The 15,811-nt window shown below is 45.6% G+C and overlaps 1 protein-coding gene across 1 annotated transcript in view; it reads right to left on the reverse strand.

Moving 5' to 3' along the window:
- Positions 1-15,811, reverse strand: part of rarab (retinoic acid receptor, alpha b) — a 201,811-nt gene that overhangs the window by 21,681 nt on the left and 164,319 nt on the right. The window contains 1 exon segment of the mRNA XM_046304021.1: positions 2,434-2,582. Within this exon segment, the coding sequence (XP_046159977.1) occupies positions 2,434-2,582 (149 nt within the window).

The raw sequence follows: 15,811 nt of genomic DNA on the forward strand, positions 1-15,811 counted from the left end.
AGGGATCAATTGTCGGGCCGACTCTTTTCTCTGTATGTATCAATGATGTCGATCTTGCTGCTGGTAATTCTTTGCAACCTCTACGCAGACAACACCAGTCTGTATACTTCTGGCCCTTCTTTGGACACTGTGCTAACAAACCTCCAGACATGCTTCAATGCCATACAACACTCATTCCGTGGCTTGCAACTGCTCTTAGATGCTAGTAAAACTAAAAATTCATGCTCTTGAACTGCCCGCACCCGCCCGCACCCGCCCGCCCAACTAGCATCAATACTCTGGACGGTTCTGACTTAGAATATGTGGACAACTATAAATACCTAGGTGTCTGGTTTGACTGTAAACTCTCCTTCCAGACAGACATTAAGCATCTCCAATCCAAAATTAAATCTAGAATCGGCTTCCTATTTTGCAAGAAAGCCTCCTTCACTCATGCTGTTTAACATACCCTCGTAAAACTATCCTACCGATCCTTGACTTCGACGATGTCATTTACAAAATAGCCTCCAACACTCTACTCAGCAAATTCGATGTAGTCTATCACAGTGCCATCCGTTTTGTCACCAAAGCCCCATATACTACCCACCACTGCGACCTGTATGCTCTCGTTGGCTGGCCCTCACTACATATTTGTCACAAAACCCACTGGCTCTAGGTCATCTATAGGTCTTTGCTAGGTAAAGCCCCGCATTATCTCAGCTCACCGGTCACCATAGCAACACCCACCCGTAGCATGCGCTCCAGAAGGTATATACTCACTAACTTTAAGCATCAGCTGTCAGAGCAGCTTACCGATCACTGTACCTGTACACAGACCATCTGTAAACAGACCACCAAACTACCTCATCCCCACATTGTTATTTTTTTTGTTGTTCTTTTGCACCCCAGTATCTCCACTTGCACATTATCATCTGCATTTCGATCACTCCAGTGTTAATGCTAAATTGTAATTATTTCGCCAATATGGCCCATTTACTGCACACATTGTTTATTTATTTGCACACATTGTATATCGATTTTTTCTATTGTGTTATTGACTGTAGGTTTGTTTATCCCATGTGTAACTCTATTGTTTTTGTCGCACTGCTTGGCTTTATCTTGGCCAGGTCGCAGTTGTAGATCAGAACTTGTTCTAAACGGGCTTACCTGGTTAAATAAAGGTGAAATATATATTTTTTAAATAAACGTAGAATATAGCTCAGCATTTTAATAATTTATTTTATCAAGTCATTATTGCTCATCTTTATCAAAAGGTGTCAATAATTTCAGACCCAACTCTATATATACACTTATATGATCAATATTACCACACTACGTGTGTGTGTGTGTGTGTGTGTGTGTGTGTGTGTGTGTGTGTGTGTGTGTGTGTGTGTGTGTGTGTGTGTGTGTGTGTGTGTGTGTGTGTGTGTGTGTGTGTGTGTGTGTGTGTGTGTGTGTGTGTGTGTGTGTGTGTGCACATGCTCAAGTCTGAATGCCTGTGTACATCAATAGATTATTCTGGATGTGTATGTTGATTATGGAGTGCATGAGTGTGTGTGTGTCTATATTCCTTTGCTGTTTTGACAGCTCTGTTTTTAAGGATGACAACTAGGTTAAAGCCCAAACAACTGCACATTTGCAGACAGCCATTCCCCCCAAAAAAAAAATGTAAAAGCCTCCAGCTAAAAGAAAAGAAAAGTAGACCAGATACACACATCCTCCTTGGGACCCAAAAAAGAAAAAAAACCAGGGGGAAAAAAAGAGAAAAAAACATGCCCATTTAATGAAGATTTCTTCCAGGAGAGATGGAAAAAGGGTTTGCCTGGGTGCAGGAGGGGACTGTATGTGTGTGTGTGTGCTTCATGACAGTGAGCCCTACCTAACCATCAAACACACACACACACACACACACACACACACACACACACACACACACACACACACACACACACACACACACACACACACACACACACACACACACACACACACACACACACACACACACACACACACACACGGTACACCTATGGGAGGGGGGCTGTGTAGTTGCACTAGTTAGGCTAGCACTAACCTGTGCTTCACCGCAGTCCCAGTGGAGGGCCAATATACATTCAGATGCTGGCAACCTTCAATTATCGAGGATACTTTATATAGCATGCTGGAGCTCAATTTGGTAGCCGGAGTGTTTTCAAGGCCATACGTTTCGTAGCCGGAGTAGTCAGTCTACACAGTTACGGTGTAGAACTCTGGTACTGGTTTTACTCTCTCCGCAGCACTTGACTGATATTAAAGTCATTCACTGGCCTGAGAGTTCAGGCTTCCCATGTCCTTGGGGGACAAAGCGAGAGAGAGGGCGATAGAGGCGAGGGAAGAGTAAGAACGAGCGAGCAAAAGAGAGAGAAACACAATGTGAGATAGATGGAGAGAAAAAGAGCATGGCCAGTGTCTCACCTTGCAGCCCTCGCAGGCGCTGACTCCATAGTGGTATCCCGAGGACTTGTCCGCACAAACAAAGCAGGGTTTGTAGATTCGCGGGGGAGGGGGTGGCGAGGGGGGACTTGGGACTATCTCCTCCGAGCTGGTGCTCTGGGTCTCTATAGCTGCAGAGAGAGAGAGAGAGAGAGAGAGAGAGAGAGAGAGAGAGAGAGAGAGAGAGAGAGAGAGAGAGAGAGAGAGAGGTTAGGTTAGGTTAATCTATAGGTCTGGGTGATCATAAAAAGACACACAACGATGCTATTACTTAGCCTAAATCACCGATTAAGACGTGGTGGAAACAAGTGACAACGACACATTGCAACAAGTTGACCGCATGAAAGATTCAGTGGAACCACAGATGGTCATTGGCTCGCTAACTTGCAACACAGTTCACTTGAATAATTACCACACCTTGATGGAACTGCATGTTGCTCTGAGAGAAAGAGAAAAGAGAGAGAGAGAGAGAGAGAGGAGAGAGATTCAAATAGATCAAAAGAGAATTAGGATGAAAGAGTGAATGGGAATATGAGAGAGAGAGAAGCACATGGTGATAAAGCAGATGATGTTACCGCCTGTGGTCGGCCGCTCCCTAGAAAGCCTCTATAATAGCATCGCCCCGTGTGAGAGGCAACCTGCTGCAGAGAATAGGTCGAGTTGGCCCACGACCTACTTTCTGCTTCATAGAAAGCATGCACGCACACACACACACACACACACACACACACACACACACACACACACACACACACACACACACACACACACACACACACACACACACACACACACACACACACACACACACACTGGGAGTAGTGCCAGCAATAATGAATGGAGTTGTGCTCGTCACCGAGGAGGAGAGAGAGAAAGGCAGGAGAAACACACAAAACTGCTCCATTAAAAGAGCTCTAGAGAACACACAGCCATGTTAGCAACCATGGCTTGCCAGCCAATCAAGAGTCCTCCTAGGAGCCTCCGTGACCAATCAGGGCTCACTCAGGCATTATTGTGGCTCATCGCGGTTCGCTAGGTAGCCATAGCGACCAATCACTATCCACAACGGTACAATTTCCATGATGACAATGAGCAAATGAGCTCCAACAGCAGTGTCTTATTAGAGGCTATTGCCAATGATGAATGATCACAGCAATGAATAAGATCTCAGTCACGAGAGTGCATTCAAACCACATTCAAACGAGTAGTGTATTAGCTGCTAGCCTTTTAACAGCAGAAAGTATACCATGTACAGTGCCTAGTTAAAGTCTACACACCCCTGGCACAGTCTTTACATTTTGTGGCCTTAAAATGTCCTCTGTACTGAACAAAAAATATAAATGAAACAATTTCAACCATTTTACTGAGTTACAGTTCATTTAAGGAAATCAGTCAATTAAAATAAATTAGGCCACAATCTATGGATTTCACATGACTGGGCAGGGGTGCAGTCATGGGTGGGCCTGGGAGTGCATAGGCCCACCCACTTGGGAGCCAGGCCCAGCCAATCAGATGACTTTTCCCCACCAAGGGGCTTTATTACAGACTGAAATACTCCTCAATTTCATCAGCTGTCCAGGTGGCTGGTCTCATACAATCCCACAGGTGAAGAGGTCAGATGTGGGGGTCCTGGGTGGGCGTGGTTACGCGTGATCTGCGGTTGTGAGGCAAGTTGGACATACTGCTAAATTCTCTAAAATGACTTATGTAGAGAAGTTAACATTACATTATTTGGCAACAGCTCTGGTGGACATTCCTGCAATCAGCATGCCAATTGCACTCTCTCTCAAAACTTGAGACGTGTGGTGTTGTGTGACAAAACTGCACAAGGTGCACCTGTGTAAATGGTCATGCTGTTTAATCAGCTTCTTGATATGTCACACCTGTCAGGTGGATGGATTATTTTGGCAAAGGAGAAATGCTCACTAACAGGGATATAAACACATTTGTGCACAACATTTGAGAGAAATAAGCTTTTGTGCGTATGGAAATATTCCGGGATCTTTTATTTCAGCTCATGAAACTTGGGAACACCACTTTACATGTTGCGTTTATATATTCTTTCTTTATAGAAAGGGATTAAATTACATTTGTTCCCATACAGAGCTACATAACTTACTCCAATTTTCAAAGTGAAAGAAAGTTAGAGATCTTTTTTTTCTCCAGAAAATGAACTAAAAAACATAGATGCCTGGATTGCGTACATCTTCACACCCCAGAGTTAATACTTGATGGAAGCATGTTCTTCTTACTCTGTGAATCATTTTGAATAATATTCTATCAACTTTGCACAACTCCTAGGGCAACACATGCCCATTGTTTTTGTCAAAGTTGCTCAAGCTCAGTAAATCTGGTTGGGAATCATTGATGGACAGTATCAAGCAAATTTAAGTCGGGACTGAGACTAGGCCAACTATTGGAAAGCCAGTCTGGTGTTTCTTTAGCATTCAAATGTGTGTAATTGTCTCGCTGAAAAATAAAACTATATCCCAGGGTTAGGTTTTCAGAACACTTGAGGTGGGTTTTCCTTAAATTCTTTACCTGGGCTTTGCTCATTTCATATTTATTTTGATCCCGACAAACTTCCCAGTCCCTTCCGATGACAAGCATAAGCACAACATGATGCTGCCACCACAATACTTGAAAATACATAGGGTTTCACTCTGTGTTGTGTTGTATAGGATTTGACCCAAACCTTTAGTTTCGGCCAAAAGGTTTATGTATTTGCCGTGTTGCCGTTCAGTATTACTTAACGGCCTCGTTGGAAACAGAATGGATGATTTGGATTTATTTATTTTTTTAAACACTGGCTTCCTTCTTTTCACTTTGTCATACGGGTCAATATTGTGGGGTGAATACAATGTTGTCGATACCTTTCCATTTTCAATTACTGTTGTGGCAGCATCACGTTATGGGTATGCTTGTCGCCGGCAGGGACTGGGGAGTTTGTTAGGATTAAAAAAAATATGAAAGGAGCAGAGCCCAAGTAAAATGTTAAGAGGAAAACCTTCCTCAGTCCTTTGAAGAGCCAACACTGGGATATAATTGACATTGTCAGAGGGACAATTACACACATTTTAAGACGAAAACACGCCAGAATGGCTTCCCATGAAAAATGTAGTGTTCCTGAGCGGTCCCGTCTCAGTGCTGACTTAAATCTGCTTGAAAATCTGAGACAAGATTTGAATATTGCTGTTCATCAATGACTCCCAACCAAACTTACTGAGCTTGATCAATGGATATATGTTACCCTAAAAGTTGTGCAAGGTTGATAGAATCTTCTTTTTTTCAAAAATGATTCCCAGCTGCAATGGGTGCCAAAAGTGCTTCCATCACATATTAACTCTGGGGTGTGATATGACATGCACAATCAATACATCATCATTTTGTATTTTATTTTGTCATTTCGAAAATATTTACATAATTTTTCTATCCCTTTGAAAATGTGGAGTAGGTCGCGTAGATCATTTGGAAAATCTAAATGAATCCCTTTTGTTGATGACATTTTAAGGCAGCAAAATGTGAAGACTGTAAGGCGTGTAGACTTTCACGAGTGACTGTATGCGTTATGAAAAGGGAAACATGTCTGATGCCGTGGGATGAGAAACAGTAATCTTGTGTAATCACAGTCCATCATGTAAGCTCCTCCACTTCTTGGAAGAGGGGCTTACATCATTTGGAATAATATGCGAGGGAGACCCTGAACACGCATGCACGCACACACACACACACGCAGGGTCACATACAGCTTACATACATGTACACACAACACACCTTCAACCTTTCAGAGCTCTCCTAGTGTGTGTGTGTGTGTGTGTGTGTGTGTGTGTGTGTGTGTGTGTGTGTGTGTGTGTGTGTGTGTGTGTGTGTGTGTGTGTGTGTGTGTGTGTGTGTGTGTGTGTGTGTGTGTGTGTGTGTGTGATGCTTAGGGGTCCAACTGAACACTGGAGTGTTAGTAAATGCTCCATTTTTACCCCAGGACACACAGAACCTGCCAGGCAGCATGAGAGGACGAAAGTGGGAAAGGAACACACGCACATTGACCTGACCCAACAACACATATTTATGGCCCTAACCCACCATGTGAAAGTTGATGCATGAATCTGTCCTACAGGTTCTAGTGTATGTGTGTGTGAGAGAGAGACTTCTCGTGTACAATCTTACTCGTTTCCATCATCACCACACTAAACCCCCACACATTCTTCTACCTTTCACTCTCATCTCTTTGACTCCCTCTACGTTTACCTCCCCCTGTATCTCTCCTGTTCTCTCTCCAGATTCTTTCCATTCTCTCTCTACAAGCCAAACACCCTACCCCCGCATTTGCTATTCCCCCTGTCCAGTAGTCTTCCAATCCCCAGCCATGTTCCCCTCTGCCCTTTTCCCTTTGACCCCCAGCCATCTCCGGTCCTCGCCCTTACCGGCTTCCCCCCCAATATTTCCTGACATAACACACATTCCAGTGTCTGCTGCCCCCCCCCTCTTCTTATTTCTGCAAGCTCAGTCCACCTTCCCATCAGTGCTGGGTAGGTTCCAACAATAACACTGGTATAGGGCCTGAGGGTGGAATTCCAAAACACCTTTTACCATCAAACAAAAAAAATGTGTGTGTGTGCATGTGTGGGAATGTGTGTGTATGATGAGAGAGTGAGTCAGTCGGGGAGTGTGCGTGCATGCTTACGGTACATCAATCCTAGCTCTACGAAGTATTCTTTTCGAAACAGACCAGATTTTCGCTGTGTGTGAGAATGAAACGAGAGGGTAAAGTAAAGAAAGGAAGACATTGGCAGAGAGAGGGATAGTGTGGAAGAACACGAGAGAGAGAGAGAGACAAAGAGAGAGAGGGGATGAGGAAAAGCGATAAGAGACTATCCAGGATCACTCCAGTGATCTCTGGGTTTGGAACAGATGAGGAACAGGACCAGCGGTTTAGAAAACATGGCACCACTATATTAGCTTTGGCCATCCGCTGTTTGTCCTACGGACAATTTATTCCAACATAAAAACAGGGGAGAAAACAATGCATTCACTGCCTGTTGTTGTCCCGCCAAGGCCCTTCCCCTAGTGTCCTCGGTCGCTCTGAATAGCTCAATACAAAACATATTTTTAAAAAAATTAAATGATTTTAAATAAACTCGACAAATACACAATGGAAAAGCTCGGACTCTCGGGATGCTGGAATTCAGACGAGCCCAAATGATACCAGATCACCGCGCCACTCTCTGTCATTCAGCACAGATCCTGAATCAGAAGTAATGAGAGCGTCTCCACCATACTAACTGGAGGATGCGTTCAGTTTTTGACCCGAGAACAGTGCTTCAAAGTGTGTGGAGGGGGGGGAAGTGAATCGGTTTTCCTTGCGGGTCAATTACCAATTGATTTTCCTGGAACAACTTTGAGGATTACTGACTCGGATCTACTAGCCTTTTTACAGATGTCTAGATATGTAGACATTCGTCGATCACTATGATGAATGGTACCAGTTCTATATATCCCATTTGAGCCTGAGCCCCATCTACATTTTTTTTAGTCTATGCTTAGCTGCGTCTTTCCAAGTATATCCACTACCAAACCAGCCGGTGTTTCCTGTGTTCAAAATAAGCCAGAGTGTCACTAAAAATACACCAGCCCCAACCGAGACAGAAAGAAGACTAGAGAGAGGAGGATGTGAAGTCCATCTCCTCTCCAGGCACACACACACACAGAGGAAGCAAGTGGGGGTTGAGGCTTTCAGTGCTGTCTTTGTGCCAGCTACGGGAGGTATTTTGGGCAGGTAGGTACACAGACAACAACAAAAAGGCATCAGCAAAAGCGGGTTCAGAAACAAGATGAACGAGAGCTATGGTGAGAGATACGCTGTAGGTGAAAAGGGAGAGTGAGCGAGGGACACACTGATCTTGTGCTGCTATACGGAATCAAACCAACACGTTGAGGTAAAGAAAAAAAAGACACAGGAAGTAAGACATTTCAAACACTTCCATCCTACTCTTTCCCTTTCGCAACACACTCACTCCATTTTCTCACCCCTCTCCATCTCGGATTCTCTCACACTTCTCTCCCTCGCCTTCCCTCTCCCGCCTTCGCACGCAGTCTTCTTGTGGCGCGCCAGCCTCCTGTTCCCTGGAGTCATGTCTGACCTCTTTTCTGCCAAGCTGTCCTTGTATGGAGTCCTGACTCTTGTATGAGTGGCACATTTCAGGGTGAAAGAGGGACATCCTCGACTTCACTTCACTCTACCTGCACGCCTGGCACTATGCCACCCGAACTGGTCCCAGACGCCATGTGTTAAATAAACCATGAGTGATAGTAAACCGGGATTTTATTCGATGAAAGACAAACCGATCAGGTCATGACTAATCAATCCTCCCAGGTAGGCGATGTACACCAGCTACAGTGAGCTAGCTTCGCTAACGACTAGCCTCCGCGGTCCTTCTTGTCATCTCAGCTAAATAGGGACATTTGAGAAGAGGCCAACAAGATGCCAAAAGGCAGTTCACCCTGATCAAGGACATGACTGGGCTATTATGAAGGGCTCAAAAGAGCCAAACTGAAGGGCCCATTCATCCAAACTGACATCTACTTTAATAATCACTTTATTTGTCACATGCGCCGAATACAACAGGTGTAGACGTTACCATGAAATGAGTACTTACAACCCCCCCCAAAAAATAATGTAATAAATAAAGAAGTCTGAGTTGTTGGTTAAATAAGAAAATATGGGCAAAAAATAAATATATAAAAATGGTAAAATAGGGGGTATACAGGGGTCACCCAGTCGAAGTAATTGAGATAATATGTACATGTGGTTAGGGGGTAAAGTGACTATGCATAGATAATAAACAGCGAGTAGCAGAAGCGTAAAAGGGGGGGGTCAATGCAAATAATCAAATGCTACCCGGACTAACTGTTTAGCAGTCGTATCGCTCGAGGGTAGGAGCTGTTAAGGAGCCCTTTGGACCTTAGACTTGGTGCTCCGGTACCACCCTCGTACTACCCTTGTACCACACTCGTACCACCCCCGTACTACCCTCCGTAGCAGTCAGATGCCGAGCAGTTGCCAATTTGAGCGGTGATGCAACCAGATGCTCTCGAGGGTGGGTCTGTAGAACTTGAGGATCTGAGGACCCATACCAAAGCCATGGAAGGCAGACTCAATTAGCCACCAGCATCACACAGGGGGACTTTCTCCTTCCCTCTTTCTTTCCATCCCTCCCATCAGGCAAAATGATGGGTGTCCTCTCTCACTACCCCTCCCCTCCGCTTCTTGCGTATGTCACGCCTTGGTCATTGTATTTTGTGTTTTTGTTATATGTTTGGGTAGGCCAGGGTGTGACATGGGTTTATATGTTGTTTTTCGTATTGGGGTTTGTAGTATTTGGGATCGCGGCTAATTAGGGGTGTTGTATAGGCTTGGCTGCCTGAGGCGATTCTCAATTGGAGTCAGGTGCTTATCGTCGTCTCTGATTGGGAACCGTATTTAGGCAGCTTGACTTTCGCTTTGTATTTTGTGGGTGTTTGTTCCTGTCTCTGTGTAGTGTTCACCAGATAGGCTGTAATAGGTTTCACGTTCCGTTTGTTGTTTTTGCATTTATGAGTTATTTCATGTATCGTTCCGTTTTCCTTCATTAAAGTCATGAGTAACCACTACGCTGCATTTCGGTCCGACTCTCTTCTTACAACAGACGAACACCATTACAGCATATAAAAAAAGGCACCTAAATTTAACTAAGCAAGTCCGTTAAGAACAAATTCTTATTTACAATGACAGCCTACACCTTAGTCAAAACCAGCCACGTGCGCCGCCCTATGGACTCCCAAGCACAGCCGGATGTGATGAAGCCTGGATTTGAACCAGGTACTGCAGTGATGCCTCGTGCACTAAGATGCAGTGTCTTAGACCACTGCGCCACTTTGGGACTTTGGTCTCAATTCCAAACAAGTGTTTCCATGGAGGCATGCTAACTGGGGGAGAAACACAACCAAGAGTTTCTGTAGTTGTTCTTGAATAAAGCATTTTCTATCTCAATCTGGCTTACTCTTCAAGTTTTCTGTTCTTGTTATTAGTTATTATGGGGTCATGGAGCATTCAATTTCGGTTCCATGCAGCACATCACCCACAACCCGTCACCCACAACCCGGGTGATATCAGCACAACACTGAGCTTTAGTTAAAAGGTTCAGTAGGTAGTTACCGGATCCAATTCACATGGAAATATTAGTTATAGATCTCTCATTCTCTTTGAAAGCGAGTCTGATAAGCAGTAGATCCATTCTTTGAGCTCTGTTTCTATGCTTCCCTTTCCTAAGTTAGGCTTTGCATAATTTTGGGTTTTTCACACCGGCTTCAAACAGCTGAATATATGATGTCTTTGGTTATTGAAAATATATTTCACAGCGATTTAGACAGTTACTCAAATCACTATACATTGCTTTTTTTGCCACATAAACCAAAATTGGCGAACAAAATCACATTTTTATCAACCATGTAATGGCGGAGCGATTTCTACGACACATTGGGCATTTAAGAGCTTCCTTAGCTGCTCAAATGGAGAGCTGATCACCTGACCAGACTGACAGCGGTGGGGATCGTATGGTGGAGAGGGCGAGGGGTCGGGGGTAGGCGAGTGGCAGAGGGCTCTCATATTTCCAATAACCCCCCTGGGCCCTGTTGACCTGTCTGTCTGCCTGGCGCGACCTTGTGCTTGCACCATTTGACCCCTAGCTGACAGATGGACCAGTTTGGCTGGCTGAGGGGACCATTAGTGTTCGTGTCGGATCTGAGGGTCTTGTCACAGAGGCACAGACAAAAAACAAAAACAAATCACGTACACATTTAACCACGTCCACACAGGCGGTAACCGATGCTCAATAAACACGCACACAAATCGTCCGTCGCGGAAATACAGCAGAAGAGCGCGCAAACGCCGCAAACGCACTGATAAATCGTGGAGTTAACCCAAAGTTCCATATACTACTGGGCATTATCCACACGCCCATCTGGGGAATTAGATCAGGGGAGGGAGGCTATAGGCCCAGCAGCTCCTCCTGAGAAGGCCTTCGAAGAGGGGGTTTATCAATTAGTAAACACAGTCAAAACCAGTGCTACTGTACACGCCCACCACTTACCCTCTCGCCGGAGAACGGCCTGGATAGGAGAGAGGCCGCTGCTCCCCTCTGAAATATTTAAAAGCTCCAATCATTATAGTGCTATGAGGTAAATGGATGAGGCCAGTGGAAGAGTGTGTCAGGGGAAGGGGGTCGTCTGTGTTATAGAGTAAAAGAGTAGAAGTGGAAAGTGGAGGGGGGGTGGAGCAGAGGAAGATGAGGGATTGTGAGTTTGTCTCTCTCTGTGTGTGTGTGTGTGTGTGTGTGTGTGTGTGTGTGTGTGTGTGTGTGTGTGTGTGTGTGTGTGTGTGTGTGTGTGTGTGTGTGTGTGTGTGTGTGTGTGTGTGTGTGTGTGTGTGTGTGTGTGTGAGAAAGAGAGAGTGAGATAAAGAGGAGAAGAAAAAAATAGGGCCGAGCATGAAAGGGAAGCGGCTGCATACCTCGCAGCAGCAGAGGCAGCGTTGGCGGTAGTCCCCGGGGGAGCAAGAGGATCCTGGTACAGTTACTAAGCCTCCCTCGCTCTCTCTCCTCTCCTCCCGCTCTTCAAATGGCTCACTGTGACTGTATTATAGTCTTCTCTCACAGACATTTGCCTCTCCTCACAGAAAACAACTCCCACCATTGTCATGCAAGTGGGGAACCAGGGACAGATATCAAATACTAACTCACGGACTGAGGAAACTAAAAACAAGGACGAGTCAAAATGTTTTTTTTTGTGTGTTTTTTTAAACATATACGCCTAGTGTTGCACGGTACACTGGAACTTCGGTACTTTCTAGATACTGGGACATGAAAAATGGTTCGGCACTAGAATTTGTGTTACTTTCGATACATCTGTCAAATGTGTCACACAGTTCAACTCTGTCTATCAGCGGAGTCAATGTATGTCCCCCTTATAGTGCGAAAACACAGTGCCTGCTCCACTTAGCCTGCACTAGGAGTCTGGACTGCATCGTGTTAGCGCCCTAGTCATGCTGCACCCAAGTTAACACACTTAAATAATGCGGTATATAATGCCTGGAGGAATGTTGCAACTTTTCATTTCTGTTCACAAAACAATGTCCATACAGGCTAGAACACAATCAAATGCAAGAAGATACCGGTAGCTTCCAGCTTCGTAGGCGAACTTTCCTTCCAGCGTGTAGCTGAAGCTATGATCAATTCACTACACTAGTACTTTGTTTGTGACAATATGAAAATCATAACCGCAAAATATGCGGATTTCAAAGCGGATTGCCACCAATGTTTGATTTACTTAAAAATTGGTCTCTATCTCTTATCTATATAGCTCGCCAGTTTATAGTCCTAAAGATCAGGAATGAGTTACCTCTGGTTTATTCCACCATTCCTATGGGGATAATTAATGGGGGTTTTGGGATAAACGCTGGAAGTAAGGTCTGAGGTTAACACAGGCTTAGGAGATCTTATAAGTTTTGTTCTATGAGATAATAGTCAGTCGGTTAGAATGACCTTTATGAATAAGGAAGCCTTTGTACATAAACGCTTCAAAATTCCCCAACAGTGATGTTAGCTGATGAAGATTAGCTCCTAAAACAAAACTTATCATTTCACCTAAGCCTGTGTTTACCACAGACCTCATTTTCAGCGTTTATCCCCCCCCAAAACGCAGATCATTGCACCATAGGCTCTGTCCAACGAGCCATGGTAGAGTTAGTACCTACAAAAAGATGCCATTACTATGTATCTCGATTGCCTCCGCGAACTGAAAAATTCTGGTTTCGTGGCAACACTATATACTGTACATCTCAGCTTACTGGGCGGTGTAAGATCATGGTTAGTCTTGGACAGGGATGGCTGTCAGAATCTAAACAGTCCTGTATGATTACTATCCTCATCATGTTGGACCTGGGTGGAGGCAAGAGTGTACATTGACATATGTGTGCTTGCTAAGAATGTGTGTGATCATATGTGAGAGAACAGCTCACATGGGCAGGCAGAGAGAGAGACAGAGAGACAGAGACACAGAGAGAGAGACAGAGAGAGAGACACACAGAGAGGGACACAGAGAGAGGGACACAGAGAGAGAGAGACACAGAGAGAGAGAGACAGAGAGAGAGACACAGAGAGACACAGAGAGAGAGACACAGAGAGAGACACAGAGAGAGACAGAGAGAGACAGAGAGAGAGAGAGACAGAGACATAGAGAGAGAAAGAAAGAAAGGCAGAGAGAGAAAGAAAAGGCAGGCAGTTGGGATGTAGGTCATCCAGGGAGGCAGGCAGGCCAACTCCAGACCCAGCTCTAGACTGTCAGTGCTGTGTTAGTCACAGTCCTGGATCCAACCCAACGAACCCCAACCTACAGACACACAAACACACAGGGTGACTCATCGCGCCGAACTCCGGCCCCTGGCCCCCAGCCTCCGTTTGGTGGGCCGGAGGACTGTTTACATGGCAGAAAAATGACATGAGATAACCCTGAATGGTCCCCAAGGCTCGTACGATTGGCAGACAAGACTTTCAGTTGGAGGGAGAACAGGGAGAGATCCATCCTTTTGCTTTGCAGAGCACTATACTGTATGTAAAACAGACCAACAAGGGTTACAGTATTCAACCAAAACCAAGGTCATGGTTCGAATTGTAAACATTCCAGAGTGGTTAACTGGTGAACAAACAGTAGGACTGTCCTGCATCAGGAGTTCTTTCATTGGTCCTGGACTGTCCTGCATCTGGAGTTCTTTCATTGGTCCTGGACTGTCCTGCATCTGGAGTTCTTTCATTGGTCCTGGACTGTCCTGCATCAGGAGTTCTTTCATTGGTCCTGGACTGTCCTGCATCAGGAGTTCTTTCATTGGTCCTGGACTGTCCTGCATCTGGAGTTCTTTCATTGGTCCTGGACTGTCCTGCATCAGGAGTTCTTTCATTGGTCCTGGACTGTCCTGCATCAGGAGTTCTTTCATTGTCCTGGACTGTCCTGCATCAGGGGTTCTTTCATTGTCCTGGACTGTCCTGCATCAGGAGTTCTTTCATTGTCCTGGACTGTCCTGCATCAGGAGTTCTTTCATTGTCCTGGACTGTCCTGCATCAGGAGTTCTTTCATTGTCCTGGACTGACCTGCATCAGGAGTTCTTTCATTGGTCCTGGACTGTCCTGCATCAGGAGTTCTTTCATTGGTCCTGGACTGTCCTGCATCAGGAGTTCTTTCATTGGTCCTGGACTGTCCTGCATCTGGAGTTCTTTCATTGGTCCTGGACTGTCCTGCATCAGGAGTTCTTTCATTGTCCTGGACTGTCCTGCATCAGGAGTTCTTTCATTGTCCTGGACTGTCCTGCATCAGGAGTTCTTTCATTGTCCTGGACTGTCCTGCATCAGGAGTTCTTTCATTGGTCCTGGACTGTCCTGCATCAGGAGTTCTTTCATTGGTCCTGGACTGTCCTGCATCAGGAGTTCTTTCATTGTCCTGGACTGTCCTGCATCAGGAGTTCTTTCATTGTCCTGGACTGTCCTGCATCAGGAGTTCTTTCATTGTCCTGGACTGTCCTGCATCAGGAGTTCTTTCATTGTCCTGGACTGGGAGAGGAGTGGCAGTGAAACAATAAGGACCGGGGCCAAAGCCTGGCAGTGAAACAATAAGGACCGGGGCCAAAGCCTGGCAGTGAAACAATAAGGACCGGGGCCAAAGCCTGGCAGTGAAACAATAGGGACCGGGGCCAAAGCCTGGCAGTGAAACAATAAGGACCGGGGCCAAAGCCTGGCAGTGAAACAATAGGGACCGGGGCCAAAGCCTGGCAGTGAAACAATAGGGACCGGGGCCAAAGCCTGGCAGTGAAACAATAGGGACCGGGGCCAAAGCCTGGCAGTGAAGCAATAGGGACCGGGTTTAAAGCCTGGCAGTCAAGCCATTGGGACCGGGTTTAACGTCTGGCAGTCAAGCCATTGGGACCAGGTTTAAAGTCTGGCAGTCAAGCCATTGGGACCGGGGCTAAAGTCTGGCACCAGTCCACTGGGGGGAACCAGGTGGTTAACCCCCATGTCATCTCTGGGCTTTGTTTCCGACAGCTAAATCTACAGGGATTAGCACCCCAGCAGACAATGGCATCGTAATCCCACCCGCTCAGCCCAGCATATTGACCAGAGGGAGTACCATGGGTCAGTACTCTGGTCCATTAGGCCAGTCTGGGCTGATTCGGGCTGTCGGCCCGGGAGGTTAGGACCTCGTACTGGGATATTTGTGTGTTTTTTTTAATGTTTGTTGTGTAACACTTATGCGGTTATCTGTGGTGCTGTGTGGCAGGATA

Source organism: Oncorhynchus gorbuscha, linkage group LG16 (genome assembly GCF_021184085.1).
Source record: "Oncorhynchus gorbuscha isolate QuinsamMale2020 ecotype Even-year linkage group LG16, OgorEven_v1.0, whole genome shotgun sequence".
Lineage (NCBI taxonomy): Eukaryota > Metazoa > Chordata > Actinopteri > Salmoniformes > Salmonidae > Oncorhynchus > Oncorhynchus gorbuscha.